A 23,976-nucleotide genomic window follows, 5' to 3' on the forward strand; every position below is an offset into this window, starting at 1 on the left:
CTGAGCATAGTCGGACTGCTGGCTGCACCCGAAAATGCTTTGCGTGCCGTAGAAAGGGTCTTCTTACCAGCTCCAATAGTATTTAGATATTAGTTATGATTCCTATATATTATTATTTATTAACCGGTACAGCTCGCACCGGTGAACGTCCCGGTCATTTACGAGAAGTGCTATTTGTCTTTTTAGCAACATTTATATTTACTATACGAGTAAATAAAAGGGGGGTAGGGGGTAAGATCCAAATTGAAGTCATTAAAAAATATTGAATATGCGTGCATGCACGTGCGTGCAAAGAAGCAACCTTCCCTGCCCAAAGAAATTATGAGCGCCAAATTTTTGTATCTTACAAAACAAATCTTGACGAATTGTAGACCGTTTAAAGGGCAACTCTGCTTCATTTCTGTTATCAAAAAATCTATGCAGCCCTCTTCAGTATCATCTATACTCCATGTCACTAGTTGTGTGCAGTGCAAGCTAAGAAGGCAACGCCAGGCGAAGAGAGAAAGGGCGAGCAGTATATTCCGTGTCACTAAAACCATGCAGTACAGTCAAAGCTACAGAGAAAAAAGTGTATAACGACCTGTTCACGAGGAGGGAAAGGAGGAAGAATGAATCCCAGCCCTTTCTCTCCCGTTCCTCCTTTCCCTCCTCTTGAACAGGTTTGCATAGGCTCTTTCCCCTGTAGCTTTGGCTGTACTGCACAGTTTTAGTGAGAGGAGTATAGGAAGACCACGTGTCAAATGTTACGATCTAATTCTGTCTATATATTTATTGAACTGGCCAGCAAACTTTCAAATAAGCCAAGTTGCAGAAATATTCTAACTCTAGCGTGCGACATAAGGCGCAGTCAATACCACAGAGTTGGCGCAGCCAACATTGAGAGTCATGTCTACGTCATTCCCATGTTTTGTTTGTTTTTACTTCTCGGGGCGAAAGTGAACGATGACATCATGAGTTTCTCCTTCCGGTGTTGGCTCAACGGTGTCCACGTGATCACCGTAACATGGATGCGCTAGTTTGCGCTGCCCTGCACGCTTCTCGGAGCTGGGAGCAGTCTGTTTCGTCTCGCCTCTCCTGTAGTTTGAGAACTATGTTTTGTTTACGATATGAGCGCGGGCTGCATCTCTGATGCCTCGCTGCGATGCCTGGCGAAAGATCCATAGGGTCCCGAAGTTGTGTTGCTGCCTTCTCGAACTACCCCTTGACCAGCCCGGGAGTTGTCTTTCACATGTTTCCATGCAACACAGCGTATCTGAATGTATGGTTGGACATCCCGTGCTGGTGGAACTCCGGGAAGCCGTAGTCGCCAAATCGCAGGACAACAATCTGTTTTGATTGCTTCTGCTCATGACACTAATTTGCTGTTACGAGCTAACAACAGAAACGTGCATGAAAATATCAGTTGTGTTGTGGAACCAAACAAATGTGCACTGAAGCATACTTATGACGGCATTGGTAATTTCCACTGGCTATTTTGCTATTGACAACGAACGCGTAGTCTGCCGTACAGTTTCATAAAGGTACAGGAGAAACATGCACGGTCAAACGACGACCGCGTCGGTCGCACTATGCGCCAGGCGTTTTCCAGTGTATGAGTATATATGTCTCGCGCCTGTAGAAATTGGCGCGAAGACTCGACTATTTTCGGAAAAATAAACATAAATTTGAGGGTTTATGTGTCAGACCTACAAAGGGCATCTGGCACGCCTTAGCGGAGGCCTAATGATTAATTTGGACCGCCTGGGGATCTTGTGACATGCAACCCAGATCTCGGAGGGGGGGGCGTGAGTGTGCGAGTTCAGTCAGTTCATGAGTTTGGTGAGGGGCGCGAGTTTGTGAGTTCATGAGTGAGGACTTGAAGGTGAGTGCAGCCGTGATGGTGAGGGTGAACCAGTTTTTAACTTTTTATTTTGAGCTAGCTGTGAGCGAGTTCAACCAAAAATGCCGACCTCTGGCACGGGGACACGGCTGGCAAGCTGTCACAAAACGGTGTGGAGTGCGCAAAATATTTTTTAAAAAACGTTTTCTTTTTCTTTTTGTTTGCATAATATGCACAATTTTTTTCTGATGCTCGAAGTTAAAAATAAAAGGCGCGTGGAATTTGTGCGAGTAAGTACGGTACTCGATGCTACTGTCTAAAATAGGTTGCAAACAAAGCTTGTTCTCGTAACATTTGATTTTTTTACCCCATCCTCACGTAACACATCCTACAAATGTTTTTCGAGAGAGATAAGCTTAAATTTGAATGGGCAGGAGTGGGAATGGAATCCAGAATCCCTGGGTTCCACAGCACGAGCTTTTCCTGCACACGCCACCGGCTGCAGTGCCACTAACATACTCGGCCACCTTAGAGACACTGAACTCGAAAATACCATCCTTTTTAAGTGCTTACATGGGAACTGCTCCAAACTCAAAATGAGCCTCGCAACATAAATATTGCGCTTTTTTTTTTTTTTTTTTTTTTTCAGGGAGAGTTTATTTTGTGACCCATAAGAACTATCCAGGCACTTCAAAGAATGTTTTTTTTTAAGGGGAATTCAGTGTCGATAAGTTTCCGAATGTGCCCACGAGCACTACCAGCGCACCGGCATTTCAACTCACCGGCAGACGAGAGAACCACGTCTCCGCAGCTCGACTTCCAGCCCTGGCCCACGTAGGTGAGCTCCTTGCCTTCGAGGACGGGAAAGTCGACCAGCCGCTTGGCCGAGCCCAAGGGAACCCCCAGCATCTCCGTGCCCAGGTGGGAGCGATAGAACTCCTCCGCGTCGGGCGTGTCCACTATATGGATCGGCAGTTGAGGCGACGCAAACACTGTCGCATAGATGTGCCTTGACCGCTGAAAGAATGCCAGACACCTTTCACCGTCTCGTTTGGTTGCGACTTCCAGAAAATGAGATTTAGGAGTCAATGGGCTTCGGCTTGGGAAGCACAATACAAATTATTGTATGCTGCCTTTCCAGTGCCCCCATTCATTTTTGGGACTTTTGTACTCCATTGTGGAGACTGGGTGGACATATGCATGAACCTTCGAAATCATGCACAAAGTTTATTTTAATCCCACAGCTGTCGATGCTGTCTTCTCGAATGCTGGAAAACCGCAAAGACTTCCGGAATGCTCAGCGACTGTGTGATGCAAGCATGGTCCCCCCTCCCCCCCAATGCTGCCCATTCTCAGCATTGGGGAAGGGGAAAGCTCTCCCATGGCGTGACAAAACATTTCCAGACCTGATACGAGGACCATGCTGCGGCGCAAGTACACCACCCGTGACCACCGTCTAAGTATGAGTGCGTCGAAACATTACATGTGCTCGGACGGTGAGGAACTTACGGGCACTTGGAGTAGGTCTACCCTCGCAAGACCAGACAGGTAAAGCGTCTGGTTCAGCCTCAGCAGCACAGTTCTCGGAGTGATTATCTCTTTTGGCAGCACCTTGAGCAGCTCCTCCAATGTCAGGATGTCCAAGATCTGCGAAGGACAAAGAAACCTTTGTCCGCTTCTCTAGCGCAGAATTTCTCGACTACTAAAAATGAAGAAAGGATATTTGCAAATAGCAAAACGGTTTATAAATTCCTTCGATTTAGTCTAGCTGGGCACCTCTATAGGTTTAATTTGATGTAAAATGTGTCCTTTACATGCTATCTCAATGTAGGTATTGGACTTTGAGGCTACAGCCCATAATTATAGTTATATTAAAATTAACTGAGCTTAGAAATGAACAAGTGGAAGTTTGGGAACTACCTTCACAAGTTCAGCTGGGTTTTTGGTTAAGCGTGGTGCAGTAGTGAGAGGCTTGGAGAAACTATTCAAAATTCAAAGACATTAGTTTTCTGTAACTGGCGCCATTCAGCTTCACGAGTTCGACAGCTCCGTCAGCCGCCATTTCCCCATTGAAATTGTGAGAAAATCACGTTTAACTTTTGTATAAGAAAATGGTTTGTTCTAAAACTTTGGCACCTGGTTCAAACCACTAACGCTAAATTTGGGCAGAGAATGAGTGTTAGGCGATGCATGGTTTAATTTTGCAGTGAAAGACACCCCGTAAATTTTTTGGGGAAGACACCTGTAGAAGAGCTGGAGAATAAGTAGGGTTCCGTGTTTTCGGATAAATCCGAAAAAAAATCCGGAAAACGCTCGCCGGTAAATTTTCTGTCAATTCGAGTCACAGCGACAAAATAAACAGCAAAAAAAGTGGACTTTTACAACTAAACTTTATAAGAGCAGAAGGTCAGTGGTCCTGAGGAGATTTCACTTCAGTTTCTTTAAAATCTAGAACTACTGAAAAGAGGGGTTAGCCTTTTAGCACGTCGAGGTTCCTTCGGGACAACGGGTGATGGTACCTGGACCTCATTTATTTTGTTTTTGCATTTTGTTTTACCTTACGCAGTAAAATAAAGTCCAAATTTCAAAGGATTGGGAATCTAAGAAAAAAAAATTCTCATAAACCCCGAATTTCCAGCGAAAAATAAAGTCCGAAAAACGCCCTCTGAATTTCACGAGAAATAAACTCCGAAAACACGGAATCCTAAGAATAAGGCAAGCGGACGCAAGGGGCACTGTCGTCGTGGTGTCCCATTTCATGTCTGCTTTAGCTACCGTCGCCTGTCTGGCCGCAGAACAAGCTGTAGCAGAAGGGGCGTCTTCCGCATACACCTCCACCACCAGAATCACAACAGGCAACTGCATGACACTTCGATAAAGTCATCAGGCAGAAATTGAGGGATCATAAATAAGGATGCAGTCAACACAGCAGTCAGAGAAGCATTCTAGGTCTCTGCTACAAGAACTCCCAAGCTTCCCGGGGGCTGTGAAGAAGACAAGTCCCATAGTAAAACATTGGCTTCCAGCATGAGGCTAACAGCTTCTGCTGTTTTCATGTTCTGTAACAAGCTCGCCTTAAAGCTTATTCCAAGTATACTCGAAAGAAAAGGTGTGCTAAGTTTAAAACACCGCTATCACAGGTCCTTTAGACACTCATTAATTAAAATACTAATGGAGCAAACTGTATTTTTATTTCAAGTTGCTCGTATTAAAAAATTGTCCTACTCTAAGCAGTATAAACAAAAACAAAGTTGAGTAAGCTTGCAATGCTGGTAGAGGCTTTTGAGGTACTGCTTCTAAAAGCAATGACATATTAAAGATTTAATTTTGTAAACTGACTACAACTACAGTGAAACCCGTTTAGAACGAGCCCACATACAGCGAATTATTGTCGATATCGAACTCGCGGAACATTTAAATAAAAATGGATGTAAAAAGTATGTTTTATAACGAAAAACATATTGGCTATATCAAACTTTTTCCCCGGGAAGGCTTCCAAAATGCGCAAACAATCGTCTTCTAGCCTGTCCCTTCCCCAAAAAAAGAAGCAGGAAAGAAAGAAAATTCAAAAAGCTCAAGTTGCGAACAAAGTTGAGCGAAGAGAAGCAATGCAGAAGGGGAAAAAGCTAAAAAATACACTCTGCATACACGCAAAAAAAGACAAAAAAATTCATCCCAAAGCGTTTGCCCACGAAGAGAAGCGATTCAGAAAGAGAGACGAGCTAAAATAAACTCTGCATGCGAGCAAGAGAAAAAAAATCTTTCTAGCGCGTTGTTACAAGGCGGAAGTCAAGAGATGAGAAAGAGAGGCTCTCGCCTTACAACAAACTCATCGTCGAAGTTTGTTGTAAATGTTTTTTGCTATATTGAACTACTTGCTATATCGAACTGATCATAGCGTTTCCTGCTGTTTGCTATAAATGGGTTTGACTGTACTTTAAAAAAAAAAGAAAGGTTATATTTGTTCGACCCTCATTAATTTGGAAATTTGGGTAATTCAAACTGCCTATCAAGTCAAAAGCTTGTTAGTTTGGTGGAGGTTTAATGTGAAGTGGTTAATTCAAACTAGCCCCAAAAACCTCCACCATTTCCCAGACCAGGTCACCGCAATGCATTTGAAGGGTCCTCACGGTGCTGATCATTATGCTTTGTTACAGCGAACGTGCTGGCATAAAGTGCAAATGCAGAGTTTCAAAGGGTTACAAGGCACAGTGAGTGCCATGATGGTGATAGAAACTAACCGAGGTAGAGACGACGCTAGTGTGCAACCAAAACAAAGTGCCGGAGCATGAATCATTATCGTCAGCTGCCATGTATAGTGGTGCAAGATACCGCCCAATATAATGGGTATAGCCACTAACATCCATCCTTCCATCATTTTAACGTAAAACATTCTTTTGCTAGTTGCTCCCGATTTTGTAAAGCCGCATCTTCGTGAAGCCTAGGCCTGTGACACTACAGTTTCCCCGCTAGTTTTAGCGGGAATATTGACGTCACATGACCTACACATAAATTAAGTTTACCTGCTAAATTTAGCGGGAAAATTAACAAGTGACCGGCCACAGCCCGTCATTCCCCATTCTCTGCGGACACAGGCCGACCTGAGAGGGAAAGTCAATGGGACGGAGAGGAGACAGCTGGAGGCACAGCTCGAGAAGAAATGCCCGGAGGTTACTAGCGCTAAACCAAGAACATTTCATGTAGCAACAGAAGCACATGAACAATTATGAACACCCCATAACTTGACACCTAGCAAGTACAGGACCATGAAACTTTGCAGTTACTCTTGTGATGGTGTTATGAACATACCCTGAGAATTTCATTGTGATATCTCTAAAAATAAAAAAAAAAGTCTGTTTCCTGGGGCCCACATCCTTCCTTAAAGATTGGGGGTTCTTTTCCTGATGTCTGCGTTGTGTCATAGTCGTCAAATTCAGTGTTCTCTTCCCCTCTGCTCTTGACAACCTGAAAACTTTTCTACCAGAAATAAACTTTGTTTAAACCTTAATATATCTGTTCATAAAGGCGAACCTGCCAGGCATTTTTCGGCACTGTTTAAAATCACTTTTCTTTGTGGGTGTGAGGAACAGCAGAAAAGATTTTATTAGGAATGATCCACAATAGGCACACAACCAAAGTTCCAGATAATCCTCGCAATTGGCTTACTTGTCTGCGATCACCTGGAAATAGAGAAGCAGCAGTTCCGAAGAGCTACGAGGGGTTGCCCTTTTTCTGTTCTCTTTCACATGTATTTCATGCTGTCGTGCCCCATGCCTCGTCATAATGCAACTTGCTGGCTGTCCCATGTCTGCTGACTGATAAGGAGCATCAGTCATCAGCCAGACAGGAATGTTTCATACTTCAGATGAGGACAGCCCATTGTGTGTACACATTGTTGTGACACACTGTAAGAGAAGCCGCAGAAGCCTTTGCTGTGTCACAAATTTGCAAAGAAACCTTAACATTACACGCATGATAGAGAATTTGACCAAGTTCAGAAAACTTGTCATCACTGCACAAATTTCATCAGAAAAGCAGGCAACCCTGACACGGCTTATTACAAAATAAAGGTAAGTCCCAGAAGGAATATTTTGTATAGTTTTCTTCGCTCAATCTACACTCCGACTTTTCGATAACTCAGACATTTTTGTCACTCCTGTGAGATTAGAATTAGCCACGTTTTACTGCATAAAACATTTGTCACCTAATGACGCTATACAGAACTCATATCCAAATTAATAAGCGTATGAAAAGATTGTTCACGCACCAAAACCACCAGAAAAAAGCAACAGCAGATCATAGCATGTTGCAGTTTGTCTCCACGGGTTAACTCCATGTTAGCAGGAAATCCAATGTTTCGTTACAACAATATGAAGGCTGAAACCGACACCAGAACGTTTGTTGCACATACCTGATCTCTGTAGACAGCACCCGGTGTGTCGTAGCAAAAGTGAGACCGCTTGAAGATGGAGGTCTCGGAGTTGTAGGGCTTGCGAAATGCAACCGTTTCAGAGTCTGAATTCTTGGCCTTGAATGTCATGCCAATCCTCCCTGCAGTTTAAATGCCTTACTATGAAGGTGACTTCACAAATTTCCAAATGACAGTTAGCAGAGCTAGGAACATACCAACTATTTTCAGCACAAGCAACGAAAGTTGATTTTGGAAGAACACCATGTTCCAGATTTATAAATTCGATAAGCTGTAATTCATTACAGAATAACTATATGCATTACTCCAGCTACAAAGAAGCATTGTTTTTATTTTTACACAAACAGAGAGCACGCCTTTATCAAGGGTGCTTGGCAGAAATTGTCTCGGCTCTACAACACAGGTCGGCTTGCACCCTGAAGAAAATCGCTCCTAGGCAGCCCAGAAGGTTCTATTTAATGCAGCACAGGTGCTGCATGACACAAAACGTCACGACGCAATGAGCAAACTTCCACGTGTGAACTAAAAAAAAAACAGCCAGAAATGGCACGGGTTGACGACGCGCCAACAGGTGCGAAGCACGATCTGCCATGATCTTGAAAACAACCCCGGGTCACTTTTTGGACCGAGAGACACTGAATAAGTCACACTCCAGACTAACAACACTTCAGCCATCTTGGTGCTCCAAAATCATTGTTTCCAGTTACCAGAGGCGTACCAGGAATTGCAGAAAACGCTTTTCCATCCTCCAGAAATGTTTGAATAGTCCCGCAACAGAGCAAAACGACACCATATCTAAAGTCCAGAGCGTCGTATTTTCTAGTCTATAGCCAATTGTGCTTTGCATACGGTGCCCACGAGGCAGGCAAGGAATGCAGCACCAACACTCCAAGCATAGCTTATTCATTGGCCCTGGCTGAACCTCTGCAGGGTCGCAGAAAGCAAACGAGAGTGATGAGCCAACTTGCCAATGAGCGTGGCATATTGGGGCTTCTTGGTCGTCTGGTACATCTGCCTGCGATGGGCCAGCTCCTGTTGCAGCAAGGCTCCGTCCCTGGCCAGCCGCTTGAGGCGCAGGTGCAGGCGCCAGCCGGAAGGCCGCATGACGGGGAACTTGAGCAGGTTCAGAGTGGTGCCTGGAGCACACACAAGCAAACGTCTCCAACTGACCACTCGGACTGTCGGAAAAGCACCGCTAGTCCGCGACATGAGGGGACAATAAAACGACGTGCAAGGGCTAGCAACACTTCAATCTCCTGTCGTACCTTCCAAAATACACTTTTCGTGTGTTTTACATCAGCCCTTGTCCAGGGTTCGTACAGGCTTCAAAGGAAAAAATTCAAGGATTTTCAAGGACTTTTAAGGGCCTGTAAGGATACTTTCAAGTACCCCTTCCAATACTCTATTTAGTGAACAAATAATGTAACAACTTTTTGAAAGGAACTGCAAAAATTCTTCCTTGCACGATTCCTAGGAAAAGGCACAATGGCCAAAAAGAGATGCTAGTGAAGGGTTCAGTAGAGCTACTCCAGCTTTTCCTTGACTTCCTGCTTGATGGTTAGAAGTTCTTGCATTTTGGTTTTAACCGTTTTCCTTAGGCTGTTCGACTTGACAATGTAGGTGATGCCACCTGTTGCCTCTGCTTTCTCAGCGAAGTGATTCACTGAAGCTGTCAGATCAGCGACCATTGTAGCTCGGCGCTTAACGGGCATCTGATAAATGTGTCTAAATATGCCATATAAGAAAACTTCCTGGGTAGAATTTCAAAATTTATGTTAACAGAAATGTAAGAATAATAATGATATGTTATTATTGTAACAAAAAGTAATTACTGAAAAAAAAAAAGGCTATTATGAGGAAATTTTAGGGTTTTTAAGCACTCCCAGGGTTTTCAAGGTCTGAGAATTGCCACTTTCAAATTCAAGGATTTTCAGGGCTTTCAAGGACCCGTGCGAACCCTGCTGTCAAACGGCACAGGGCTGAACAATGGCCCTCCAGCATTACGTGATGATTCCACGTCTTTCAAATATTCTTTTTTTTTAGGGTTTATCGCGTAGGGAGCAGAAATAAAGGTGTGGTGCCTTACAAGGTGTCTGCCCCCTAAAGTGCAACAGCTCAAGATAGTTACATAACACCAATACTACAAAACATTACATGACAGTTCAAAAAACTGATCAAAGCAAAAAGAAAGTATCCCTTATATCAGTACACTGTCAGCACCAGTCTTGTACATGTTACTCAAAAAAGTAATCAATTACAACTACAATTACACTTGGTTAAAAAAGTATTCAATTTATCACTTGATTACTTCAGAGGAAAAGTAATTGGACATTACTTGAAAAACTAACCATCACCCTTCCTATTACTTCAGATTTTCAAAATGGAAGACATTTCTGCCAGTTTGAAAACAGGCACCGGATGACAAACTGCTCATCTTTTCAATCCACCATTTTTGGTAGACCGTTCCCCTGTCGGAGGCTTTTAGTTTCGAGAATTCCGTGGTAGGAAACTTGTGGACACAAAGGGTGCCATTAGAAAGGGGAAAAGCCAATTCGTATGAACTTGGGGGCGAAAGATAAGCCACAATGGGAAAAAAGGTTTTGGGAGCTCTATCTGTCACAAGTAGCTAAAGGGAGCAAACAGGATATATACTCTGTCTCACTAAAACCGTGCAGTACAGCCAAAGCTACGGGGGAGTGCACCCTGACCTGTTCAAGAGGAGGGAAGGGAGGAATGGGAGAGGGGGGGGGGGGGGCTGAAATTCCCCCCTTCCTCCTTCCCTCCTCTTAAACAGGTTGGCATACGCTCTCTCCCCTGTAGCTTTGGCTGTACTGCATGGTTTTAGCGAGACGGAGTATAGCTTCGTCGCCTGAAGGAACGTTCGCACTCGATTGTTCCACGCCCACCTAATTTGCACAGAAAAGCACTCAAAACTTGAATTCAGAAAATTGTGCATTCTTGTGGAATGCCAAACGTTTACTATCACACCTTAGCTGTGACATCATTTAGTATTGGATATCTGGGGGGGCTCCAGAGTGTAGAGGTGCTTTCAGCCTAATTAAGGTGTTTTTTTTTTTTTTTTTTTTTTTTTTTAAGGGAGGCAAGAACAGTTTGAAGTGTGAATAAAGATGCAAATGCTACATTAACCATCAACCTATGTACTAAAAGGCTTTTCTCGACAAGTCAGACTTCACACTGCCAGCTTAAAACCCAACAGACCGCCATATAAACTGGCCAGACAAAGAGCCTGACCTTCTTTCACACAGCTCGGTAACAATTGTTTCATTCTTTGTTGTTCGCGAGATTTAGAAGCTGATAACGTGGTCATATCGCAGCAGTTTTACTTCGCAAGTAGTCATAAACTTGGAAACCAAGGGGGGGGGGTACTAATGGTTACAAGTAAGGTTATTACTTCTAAAAGTAATCAAATTACCCTCGTGATTACTACCTAATAAAAAATATTAAAATAATTAGCAAATTGCTCCAAAAAGCAATCAATTACAAGTAATTTGATTACTTGCAATGAGTACCATACAAGTCTGGGACTCAGGACTTACTTGCGTAAAGCCAATCTCACTGACTTCTGATACTTCAAGAGCATGATCTACAAAAACAGAGCTCAATGGTACAAGATAAATGCAGAGGACACTCTCTGATCCCAAGTGCCAAGCACCAAGTTATGCAAGGATGAAGATGGCAAATCCCTTCTGTATATGTTTTCTTGGTAGGCGAGTCTTTTAGACCAAAACTGCTCCAAAAGGTTTACTCAACACTTTATGCCTCATTCAATCTGTGAGTGCAGACTATACCGAAACACATACCGGATGCTATTGGGCACGCATGAAACGCAAAATGCGGGACCTTCGACACACTACCTGGAAGCCCCTGGGAACTGATAAAACTGCAGAGCGAAGAGTGAGGCTGCGAGGGTGCGCGTTTACTCCGATGTGCACATCCTCACAGATTCGCGTTCCCCTCCACAGTTTGAGCAGCTCCCAGTGGCCTCCAGGTAGTGCAGCATGTATGTATTGAGGGGCCACACGATCGGCAGTTTGTGTTTCATTCATGCCCGATAGTTAAGAGTTTCGTGTTTTCGGATAAATTCCAAAAACACTAGCCCAGGGGTGGCCAGAGTGACATGGGGTTAGAGCCGCAGACAAAACTACAAAAATTCAAAGAGCCACATGGAAAAAAAAAGGATAAGTATAATTATTCAAATGGGACCAGTATGACTGTCGACTACAACAAATAACACGAGGCAGCAGAACATTTCTTCAACCGCCAAGCAAAAATGAATGCATGGTTCGCTAGCCAGTCACTTCCGCTGATGCCCGTTACGGGTATACGATTCAAAATTATTTCCGGAACAATAATGGAAACAAGGTCACTGGACACATCCATGTGTCAAGAAGTAGTCCAGCTGTATGTACGTAGTGTAGTACAAAACTGCCAAGACTGTAAACTTTTTCATTCTTTTTTTTTTTTTATTCTAGAATCTTTTTTGCTTTGGGGGCACAGAGGAGGAAGAGGGGCACACTTAGTAGGGAGCCGCGAGCCGTACTTGAAATCGCGCATGCGGCTCACGAGCCGTAGTTTGGCCACCCCTGCACTAGCCCGTAAAATTTCCGTCAATTCGGATTTATCTGAAAAAGCTATGAGCCCATAGATTTCAATCGAGTGGGAGGGCTGCTGAAGCTTGCTTGCTTCCCAGTGACTACATCCAGGAGTTTAATTATTTCAAAGGATCGATTGTCATTGAAAAAACATGTAAAAACAAGCAATACAACAATGCAAATAGTTATGTTTTTGGTGTCAAAGGCCCTTCATCAATGTATAAATAAAATTGCAGTCATACCTAAAGCAAAAATATACTTCGATTATCTGAACTGCTAACTGCTCACATGATACAATCCACAATTGACTCTTCAGAGAGGTGCGTGCTTATTGAGCTGCATGCCGAATCCGCAATGCGGTACTCAGTGCAAGCTGCCCTTCTCGTGACCACTTGCGGCATTAGCAGATTTTTCGCCATTAAACCCTTTATCATTGTATCCTGGTGTCTTTAATAAACAAACAAGAAAAAAGTAAACATATTTCCAGAGTTGTCATTGAGTGTGCTCCCTTCCTGCTGAAGTTACACCCGTACACAGCCTGCATAGATCCTCCTCACCAAAATGAACAGCCCATATACACATTGTGACATGCAGCTTTGGAAGTTGTATTACTGAAACTTCACGCACACAAACAAGTGCTAGTACCACATGGAATAGTTACTTCACTCTGTATCAGAACTTGCAAGTGCCGTGACAGCAAGTGGAGCAGAAAATGTGACTTCAAAATAATGGGCATCCCACATATTTTTTTTTTCATGCTACCCCACTGCATATTACCTAGTTTCGCAAGATCATTTTGTACCCACTTAGCCACTAATGGGCCCGACTCACCAGGCCAGACTGACGTGGTAGCTCGCTGAATCAGATCCGAGGCATTCTCTTGGCACAGGTCTGATTGAAGCAAAGCATTGAATAGTGTTGACTTGCCCACATTGGTGCAGCCAATCAGGTAGATATCACCTGCAAAAAACATTCCCAGTCTTTTCAATTCAAATGCAAAGAGGTGACTGACATATATGGCTGTCCCAGCTTTGCTTCCTACATAGTTGCTATTGTCCGTGTTTTGTGGTTCCACTGCACATTTGTTGCAAAGTGCCAAAGAATTACATTACGAACGATATGTTGGACACCTGATGTAAAAACCTGAAGCATAGGCTGCTAAAGGGATTAGAACACGAAAATTAAATGGGTAGATTATTCTTGAAATGAAATGCTCATGTTTCATGATTTTTAGAGCTCTAGCAATTGCAATAATTAATTTACAAATGATTGTTTTCATGTGGCGAACAGGCAACAGTGCCCAAGTTAGTCACACCATGGTGCCCATAAACCATGTGAGCATGATATTTTGTTGAATGCCCTCATTCTAGGCCGATCATACACTCTCACGATATTCCGGTACTCTTGCTTTCGCCCCCTTGCCCTTCCACCCTGCATGCAGGTAAGAGGTCTCGACAGTGAGTTTGTCTGTGACCACCTCGTCACTGGAGCTGGTCGCCATAAGTCAAAACGACCAGCTTCCAACATCTCTGAAAGCAATACCTCTCATTGCAGCTGCGATGAGTGTCCAAGACTTCGACAAAGCGAGCGATGCCGTAGACGTCATCGTCTCGAAACCGCATGCTCAAAACACAGAAGGTAAACGAGAAAGCTGAAGCGTAAGACGCCGAGAGTAAGGTCTGCGAGTGCATGCAAGGGGACGATGCGCACTGGGCGAATGACGTCGCCAAACCACCAACCATGACGGCTTTCCTGAATGGGGTGGATTGAACGGTCCTGCATATAAATATATTTATCAACAGAACTATTGCGCCATTTGCAACAAAAAAATTAACATACAATGGGTCCTAGCGGTGTAGTTATCATCTCACATTTTATTTTTGACGTGTCCTAACCCCTTTAACACCCTCTGTTTGGGTGGGAACGCACTCGAGGGGAAAAATATGGGTGCCAGAATCAACATAAGATTAGTTTCATTCTGTATTTTTCAGGAGTCTAGTTTTTTATCACTTCTGTAACAAGATTTGAGAAAGCAGTGTATGTCGGTACTTGACAAACATTGTGAAATGGGTTGCGAGAAAGCTGTTTCACCAAAAAGAATAAAATATACAAACGGTTTATTCTCTGTTTATTTAAAAGCTAAATATGATTAGTAACACAGTCAATTGGATTGTCCAATCAGTCAACACAATGAATGGAAATTAAATAGTTTGTCTAAATTCCATACACCACAAATTTTTTTTTAAAAATCCATGCTCTGCTATATGTGCTCAAACCATTTGGTGAGATCTTGTTTGAGTGGCGGTCAGTAATGGAAACCAAGTGCAGTCCCCAAAAGAAACGAGCAGGCATTTATATAAAATACTCCACCCCCATCTTGGCTGCATTATAGTGCTGCACTTTCACAGTTTCTCACTGTGATCACCAAAGTCTTATTCACAAGAGAGCACCCTCACCTGTATGCCCTTTTTATTAAAAAGTACAATAACTGGCTCCAAAAGCTATATTAGATGAATATCTTAGAACTTTGTTCTTTTAGATTCATTCTACACTCATTTCTTGTTATGTGTGCAAGGAAGAATATTGCTCTTCCTTCTAGAGCACCCCTGTAAGTAAGGGCATATTTTTTTTCGCTCCGAAGTCTAATTTCCTAAACAACCGAGTACAGTGGTGATTTGGAGAAGGTGGAGTTGAATTTGCCCCTCAGTTACAGCAGGGAAGTTAGGTTCTGTGTGACGATTGATTAATGATTTTCTTTTTTTGCTCAGCATTTATTTTTAAGATGGTTCGGCATAGCAAAGTAAACTTACCGAGATTGAATCGGCATCAGTGCTGTCATCTTATGTTGGCGTAACTCTAACATATACAATATACAAAAATGGGATATGTGAAGGTGCCAACTGTGGTGCACAAAAACGCTCATAGCCATGACAGTAAAGAACACTATTGCAAATACTTTCGAACGTCAGTATTTAGTACTCTAACTTAAATTACTGGTATCGCTGTGGTGACACAAAATACGACCCCAGCCGAAAAATTACGTCCGGGGGACGCCGCATTCTCAACTAATGCCGATGATAAAAATGCGACCAGCAGTGAGCCGCTGCGCCTTAGCGGGCGGTCAGCGGGTTGCCGATCGCTAAAGCAACATTGGGCCGTGACGTCAGTATCGTTCTCTTTTTTTACTCCGGCCCGGGCGTTGCGCGGAGTGCTCTTCTTTGGGCCGCTACCACCGCCACTTCGGCTTGTGATTGGCGTGTTTAGCCGCTGTTTTTATCTGTAGCCAGTGTAGCTTCGGTATAGCCGTTTGTTTATTTGCGTGCGAGGGCTCCAAGACTCGTTTTAGCGAGCAACTCGGTGCGCCCAAGACTGCCCAGCTGTTCCTCGAAAGATGCCGAGTACAACTTGTAGCGCTGTGGGCTGCTCAAACAACCCGCTCCGTAATCCGGAGGTGCTTTTTCACAAATTTCTAACGGACCGGAAATCGGAGAAATTGTGGGTGAACGCTGTTCGATGAGTGGACTTTGGACTTCGGCTTTTACGCGCCCGAGGAAAAAAGAATGAAAATACAGGCTTGTACAGCCCAGCACACGTGTGTTCGGGCGCCGCGGCCCACGCCGGAGAGCCTCAAACCTTTGTGTCTGGGATTGGACCCGCAGCGCGAAAGCGAGAGGGCCCCCAGTAGTGTACGTCACTGGCAGCGCGGCGTAGAGCAACACCGCTCCATTGACGGGAGCCCTGATGACAATTTAAGCTTAGCGACGAGTACGGAAGACCACATGCACGGCGACAGCCGTTAAGTATGGCACCGAACGAGTTCACTCGTTTTCCAGTCGCAAGCTTTTCGGTATACAAGCGACGAGTACGGCATGGCGCACGCACGGCGGCGGCCGTCGAGTACGGCACCGAACGAGTTCACGGGTTTTCAGTCGCTAGCTTTTGGGTATACGCACTAACTCTTGCTACATATGCTGGATAACTACCACGTATACAGAATTAAAACAAAATCAGCTTACCTCCTATCTTTAAACGGCCAGCGCAACAGGGGTAGGTGCCGCTCGGCCATGCGTACTCGTTGAAAGAGAACGATCCTGACGTCACGTTCACATAGCGGCTGATTTCCAGTGTTGCCGGGACCTCGAGTGGCTAGTTTCGGTTTTGTTGGCCGCGTCCCAAACAAAACTTTGAGGCGTCGATATCTTTTAAACTAAGCACAAAAATGAGAAAAAAATTACACCTTGCAATTCAGGGACGCTGACTGCGCTAAAAACAGTCATAATCCCAAAATCGAAAGTATGGACCGGAGTTGCCCTTTAAATACTTTTTCAAGTAACTTGTACTCACTTTAAAGTTACCTTTAAGTTACTTTCTATTTTTTTATTTTCTTTAGAGGCGGAAAGCTTGGAAAATATTGAACTCCAGTTATTTTGGCTAGGCGCCCTGCCATTGCAGATACATTTCGTGCCAGGTAATACAGTGCACTTCCGTGCAAATATACCCCCCCACTCTTCACAAACTCTTTCTTCGGCACAATGTCGCAGTGCTTTCGAGTGCGTCTGTCGAATGGCTATTCAGCATCGGCGGACATGTGTTTAAACAAAAAAAACAGGGGCAGACTATCGGACACGAATTTCGAAAAGCAGCTGTTCCTGCGAGGGAACAAAGCTTTTTGGTAATGGCATTTTGATTTTCATTTTCACAAGTAAATAAAGGTTGATTGAATGATGTTTTTATTTTTGTTTCATTCATAGTTACTTGGGAACTCCTAGAAGCCTGAGTGGCAGCCAAAGTCTAGCTAAGAAATTTTCAGGAGATTCCATAGTAGCTGGGAGGGAGAATTTTTTTCTGACTTCGGTTGTGCTTGACAATGAATTGCAGAGAAAATTGTAACTTGAGAGTATCTTGAAAGTAACAAGTTAATTTTTTGAAGTATTTTGTACTTTACTCAATTACTTTACAAATCTGAGTATTTAGTGGTCTACTCAGTTACTATTTTTCGTGGTACTCAGTAACTTAACTTAAATACTTTTAGTGAGTATCTTGTACAAGCCTGGGTAAAACTCATTATAAACCATACTTGTTCCATTATGTCTCTGTTATCAGTGGGTTGTTTTAGGCATTTCCTGTCATTCTTTGTTAAATTTTTTTGGGGAGGTCTCCGTTTTTATACGCAGACAAAACATCTTTCTAGACCGAATATATTTTATAATGTTCTTGTTGTAGTTATACAAGGTAGGCGTCAAAAATGGTTTCCATAAACAAAGGTCTTGAAAAAAAAACAGCACACTCTAACACGCTTCACAAATTTATTTAAGCCCTTGTGTGAATCAGAATCATTATAATTATTACGAGGGGTAGGACAAAACTTTAAACCTTTAGTAAGAACTGTCTTATTTTAAGAAAGGGTGTAAAAGAAAAAATTGAAAATGCTGAGGCCTTCTTTAGTCATATCTTGAGAATGTTCTGGTTTGCTAGGTTCTTGGTTTCTGTTTGTTAAAACATGTTAAAACTTTTCCATTTTTCTAAAAGGGGCGAGAAAAAACAGTGCAATTTTATCTCTGTCTACCCCTTACCATTGTTTAGCAGAGTCCCTCCTTTTTTTCTTTTTTACTCTAATGTAATGAAGGAATTTTTTAATAAGGTATAAAGCCACCTAAAACCTAAATTTTTTCAAAAATACTAATTCTATGATTTTTGTTTTATCAACATATTCATACATTTCCGAATATATTGCTAGGAAAGGCATGCTTCTGCCTTATGCCATTCTAGAGATATTGGCCACTCCAACGAAATCAACGCCGCGTAGCGCCAACGCCGAGAAGCTCAAAAGAAGAGGTCGTTTCGACTCTGTCGTCCGCTTTTGCTGCTTGGTCCTTGTAGGCAGCATAGAAACAAACATTGTTTCCGGTAATTATTTTTATGCTTCCGCCGTGTCATTCCTAAGCACCGACTAAAAGGTTTCTATCACCGTAAAATAGGTTTGCTTTTATATGAAGCACCAATATTACGCTGCTGTGCAAGAAATTTATGGTGGATCGCAAGCTGAACAACGAAAACGACCTCCTGGATGGATGGATGGATGGATGAATCCGGCTGAGCCCTTTGGATCAGGCGGTAGCTTACGCCACCTAGCCATTTTGTTTTACCATTTAAGCTTAGAATATTTAAATGTGAAAACTATATTCACTCCGCACTGCAAGAAAGTGAGGCTATAAAAAACCCCTTGCCATCAGTTAATAAGAAAATACCTAGTTTTCTCTCGCTTTCTGCCACCATTCACTTAATCTTTGCTTGGTAATCTCTACTGTCTTGAAATCCACTTTTCCTTCACTGTCTCTAAAACCCAATGACTTTATTTAATCCATGTTGTCTTCAGTAGGCATAAGGTGAAGCCCTTTACAGCAGAGTATCAAGTGCTCAGTCGTCTTGTCCTCCTCTCCACAAGCAGTGCACACTGCATCCATTTCCTGGTACTTCGCTCTGTATGTTCTGGTTCGCAGAACACCCGTCCTCGCCTCAAACAACAATGAGCTTCCCCTAGAATGGACCTTTTTCCAGTAAGGAGCGCCTCATGACGGTTTCGCCGCCTACTACAAATGGAGGGCAACCGGACTCGCCTTCTCCCATGGAAACAGATTAGTGTCGCAAGAAAACAGTGCCCCCCAAGAATGGCGAAAGGGCGGTCAAGGGCAAGGGAAAAGGGTGTGCGCGTGCGCAGACGCTTACTGGAAAAAGGTCCATTGTCATAAACGCTTTCTTTGGCAACAACTGTTTTGTTTAATCTACAGCCTTCCAGAGCAGTCTTTGTCTGCATTTCTCTAGCCACCGATCTCTTTCTGTGGCCTTAACTTTCTTCTTAACTGAGACCTGCTCTTCCGTAACTCCACTATAGCCCAAAAACTTTCCTCTTAATTTCTTAGTGCGCTGTCTCCACTTTGTGTCTATATTCCTCATGTATAAATAGCTGAAAACTGTCGTGCCCATTGCTCCCCATCTTTGCCTCAACCAATCCTCAAATTCTATCTTGCTCACCGTTTCCCTGCTCTCAAATGATGCCCATCCCATGTCTCCTTGTACTCCCTGGTTTGGCGTTTTGCAATGTGCCCCCAAAGCCAGCCTACCTACTCCGCGCTGTTTTATTTCTAGTCTTGCACGCACTTCGAATTTCATGCATAGCACTGTGTTTCCAAAAGTCAAGCCAGGCACCATGACCCCTTTTCCAAATCTCTCTCACCACCTCATACCTGTTGTAATTCCAAAGTGCTCTATTTTTCATTAAAGCTGCATTTCTGCTGCCCTTACCTGTTATATACTTTTCATGCTCACTGAGATATTCTGCACCATCACATATCCATACTCCTAGATACTTGTATTTACTAGCTCTCTCAACTGTAATATTCTGTATCTTCAGCCTCTAAACTTCATCATCGTTACAAATCATGACTGCTGATTTTTCACTACTAAATTCTAAACCTAATTCCTCTCCTTCCCTACCACAGATGCTCATTAATTCCTGCAACTCTGTCCTGTTAGCCATTAGTATGATAGCATCCGTACATATCAATCCCGATAAGGATTGCTGAATTTTTTGGCCTAGCTTACTGTACGAAAGGTTGAATCCAAGCCCACTCTTCTCTAGTCTATCCTCCAATCCTCTCAGATATATCATAAACAGCAAAGGCGATAACGGGTACCCCTGCCTAAGACCTCGTCTTATCTCTATTTTCCTTGTCGCCTTTCCTTACCATGTTATAATCACCTTATTATCTTTGTAAATGTTCCTAAATATTGCTGTTAGTCCTTCATTTAGGTTTAAACCCTCCACTATGTCCCACAGGTTCCTTTGGTTCACATTTTCATAGGCACCCTTGATATCCAGAAATGCCTGCCAGAGCTGTCTGTTTTCTTTTTGCGCTATTTCTATACACTGTGTTAGAGAAAATATATTGTCCTCCAACCTTCTTTGCTTCCGAAACCCGTTCTGTAACTCGCCCAGTACGCCCTCGCAATCTACCCATTCCCTCCAGTCTGTTCTTTATAATCTGCATTACCAACCTGTAAATAACTGGTGTCACGGTTATGGGACAATAATTCCTAATATCAGACTTATCTCCCCTTCCCTTATATATCATACTCATCCTACTAAGCCTCCATTCATCTGGAATATTTCCTTTTGTTATCATAGTGCTCACTACTTGCTTTAGATTTAGGACCCAAATTCTTCACCAGCTTCATTGGGATACCAACTGTGCCTGTCGACGTGCCACTAGGGACTCTTCGTTCCGCCTTTTCCCATTCTCTTTGTCCAAAATCCGCGATGTCACAAGCTGGAATGCTACTTCCTTCGGTTCTCCTATCTTCCACATGTACCCGTTCCCGAAATTTCTCCTCCATCACTGCTCCTATATATTGTATCGCATCATCTCCCTGTAATTGATCTCCCTTATGCGAGAGTATGAACCTCTGTCTAGCTTGCATCGTTTCACCGAGTGAGTTCAAATGCTCCCAAAACTTCTTGGCCGCGTTTCTATCTTTCTTACTTACATTACTCATCCATTCCTCACCCTTTCTCTGAATTTTCGCATTGATCAAACTGGATGCCTCTCGGCGAAATGTTATAAAAGTGTCCCATTTTCTTTTTACTTCCTTTCTGACTCCCCACTACGCTTGGAATACCTGTGTTCTCTAGAGGCTTCCTGACGTTTTTGTATCGCTTGCTTCATTTCTTTGTCCCACCAGCTTTTTGGTCTATGTCCTTGCTTCCCTTTTGGTTTACTCTAAACTTTGTCTAGTTCCAGAGCAAAAACCCTAGTTAGGCTCTCATAGGTCCAATCTTTATACCGTTGCCCTGAAACTGCTTCCTCTATTCTTTCAGCAACTGTTTCCAACCCTTTGTCGCTGCAGAAAGTTTGCTTTGAATCATGTTGTCTAGTCTCAGCATTTACTTATCTGGCAAAATTCAGCTTAATACATTTGTGATCACTACCAAGACTTTTGGAACCTTCTTCATCTATTTTCATTACTTGTAACTTACCATATATTTTGTGTGACATGAGTATGTAATCTATAGTTGAATGTAGATTGCCAGTTTCCCACGTTATGTGCCCGTCACACTTCTGAATGGTATTACATAAAACTAAATCATGCTTTTCCACCAGTTCTAGTAATATGCTTACAGTTGAGTCTGTATACCCATCCAGACCCTCCATATGGGCCATCCATGGCTCCCATAATAATTATTTCAGAGCCTTCCCCTAGCTCACTAATGTCTCTTGATATGCAATCTCATTTTTCTGCTTTCCTCTTTAGCACCTGTCCCTGTCCATAAATAAACAACTCCAAGGACTGTTGATTCCCCAGCGACTTTTCCTTTCAGCCACAAATGTTCGGCGCACTCCTTTCTGATCCTTTGAAAGTTCATATTCTTCTTAATAAATGCTCCAATTCCACCTCCCTTCCTCGTTCCCTCCATTCTGTTGCATTGTTCCCACACATAGTCAGGGTTAAAGGTGGCTGCTCCATGTCTCTGAGATGCGTTTCCACAAACCCATATACCATTAAATCCTCCTTTCTTAGTTGCTCCTCTACCTCTTCCCATTTTAACCTATTTCTACCACCCTTCATGTTAATATATCCAATGTCTGATTGTGCTGTTTGTTTATACCTGTTCTTACGTTTTCTCCTCTTTTTAACCCTGGGTGCCTCTCCTGACTTTGCTGGGTTTTCAGTTACTTTGGTGCCCCCAGGGCCCTCGGTCCCCCCAAAAACGCAGTCACCGTGCGGCCCATCCTATCCCCCACCCTGTAACCCGTGGCCTCGCCGTAGTGAATGCCATTTGCAAAAGGGCGGGAGCCAGCCTCGTACAGTTCCCTGTTTACTTCCATTACGTCGTACCGAAGCTGTTGACTCATACCCTTAATTACCCTGTTGGCTTCGACAACCCTCCTTTCCGTTACCCCGGACTGCCCCCGAACTTCTGGAATGGTGCACACAACCACATGCACATTCTCAGACAGGTCCCTCAGCTTACGCATTCCCACGTTTAGCTGCTTTCTGAGGTTCTGACTCCTACCCTTGAGCACATCATTAAGCCCCGCATGAACTATTACTAGGTTCCTTCCCTCCCAGTTATCCCACACCCCCTCACGTGCTGCGGTCATAGCATCCACCATACACTTCCCTGGCTGGACCTCTACGGTTACCCTTTGGTCTCCCTTCACCCTGTTCAGTACACTCCTCTTAACCCGTGCTACGTTAGAGCTCCCCACTACCAGTACCCTAGATCTCCCTGGTACCTGCGCGCCCTTGTCCTGCGACTTACCTCCTGTCACCTGGCTGCCCGACGCTTGCTGCTCGACGGCACTATTGAGCTGAGGGTCCCTCAGCTCTCCAGCGTCGTCGCGCCCGCCAGTCAACAGGCTGGACTACCGACCACCAGTGACCCCAGCCTGCAGACTGGTGGCTCGTCCTGTGTTGTTGGCTGTTATTGACACAGAGCGCTCCCGGTAGCCTCCTGTCTAAACGCCATGTTTATTCTATATGTCAAAAAAGAACCCGTCGTTCTCCTCTTCTTCAGCAAAGCCTAACAGCACATCTCCCCCCTTTAAAACTGAAGTCTATTTACAAGTTTTACAACTCTTCCACTTCGTGTCGTGTACTCAGTCGATCCGATGTTTGGTGCTGCACTTTTATCGGTGTCTTCACTCCCAGGCACCGGTGTAAGAGCAGTCGATCCGATGTCTGGTGCTGCACTTTTATCGGCGTCTTCACTCCCAGGCATCAGTGTAAGATGAAAGCTGTTTCGGCGAAGAGTATTTGAATCGGTGTCCACTAAGTATGACCTTGGGTACTCCGTTGCAGATTGCACTGTTTCTCTTTTTCGCTGATCGGTAATCCAGACCACATCTCCTCTTCTCAATGGTTTGCGTTGTCTTACACCCCGTCGTCTGTCATAGTTGGCCTTTTGTTGATTTGTTCTTTTTCTTTCCCACTGTTGGAGTTCTTTGGTATTCACAAGCCTAGGTTCCAAAGAAGAGGAAACAGAGGGAAGGGACGTTCTCAGCTTGCGACCCATGAGTAATTCGGCGGGACTATATCCATTTCCCAATGGTGTTGCACGGAAGGATTGCAGTGCGATGTAGCTGTCAGATGTCTTCTTGAGGCTTCTCTTAATAATTCTAACAGCAACTTCAACAAATCCATTGCTCTGTGGATATCTTGGACTGGACGTCCTGTGTTCAAAACCCCATTCCTGGGCGAACTGCTGAAATGCACTTCCAATGATTCGCTGGAACTGTGGTCCATTGTCACTGAACACAACTTCAGGCATCCCATGTCTTGCAAAAATTGACTTTAGGTGTATTATTACACCGTTTGATGTCATAGTATTCAGAAGAGCAATTTCTGGATATCTCGAGTAATAGTCAGTTACTAGAAGATAGTTCTTTCCTGACAGGTAGAACAGATCCATTGCTACTTTCTGCCATGGACGCTCTGGAAAGTTGGATGGCATCAAAGGTTCATGGCGCTTGGACGCTTCTTTGATGCATTCTGGACATCTGCATACCATACTTTCGATGGCTGTTGAAAGTCCTGGCCACCATACAGAGTCTTTG

At 43.7% G+C, this 23,976-nt stretch overlaps 1 protein-coding gene across 1 annotated transcript in view; it reads right to left on the minus strand.

Moving 5' to 3' along the window:
• The window catches only part of LOC8042894 (nitric oxide-associated protein 1), a 38,566-nt gene that overhangs the window by 7,394 nt on the left and 7,196 nt on the right, over positions 1-23,976 (minus strand). The window contains exons 2-6 of the mRNA XM_029990878.3: positions 13,193-13,321; positions 8,717-8,884; positions 7,731-7,870; positions 3,329-3,466; positions 2,602-2,836 (exon numbers count right to left, since the gene is read on the minus strand). Of these exons, the coding sequence (XP_029846738.1) occupies positions 2,602-2,836; positions 3,329-3,466; positions 7,731-7,870; positions 8,717-8,884; positions 13,193-13,321 (810 nt within the window). The remainder of the gene's footprint in view (positions 1-2,601; positions 2,837-3,328; positions 3,467-7,730; positions 7,871-8,716; positions 8,885-13,192; positions 13,322-23,976) is intronic.

Source organism: Ixodes scapularis, unplaced genomic scaffold (genome assembly GCF_016920785.2).
Source record: "Ixodes scapularis isolate PalLabHiFi unplaced genomic scaffold, ASM1692078v2 PGA_scaffold9__187_contigs__length_104089568, whole genome shotgun sequence".
NCBI lineage: Eukaryota > Metazoa > Arthropoda > Arachnida > Ixodida > Ixodidae > Ixodes > Ixodes scapularis.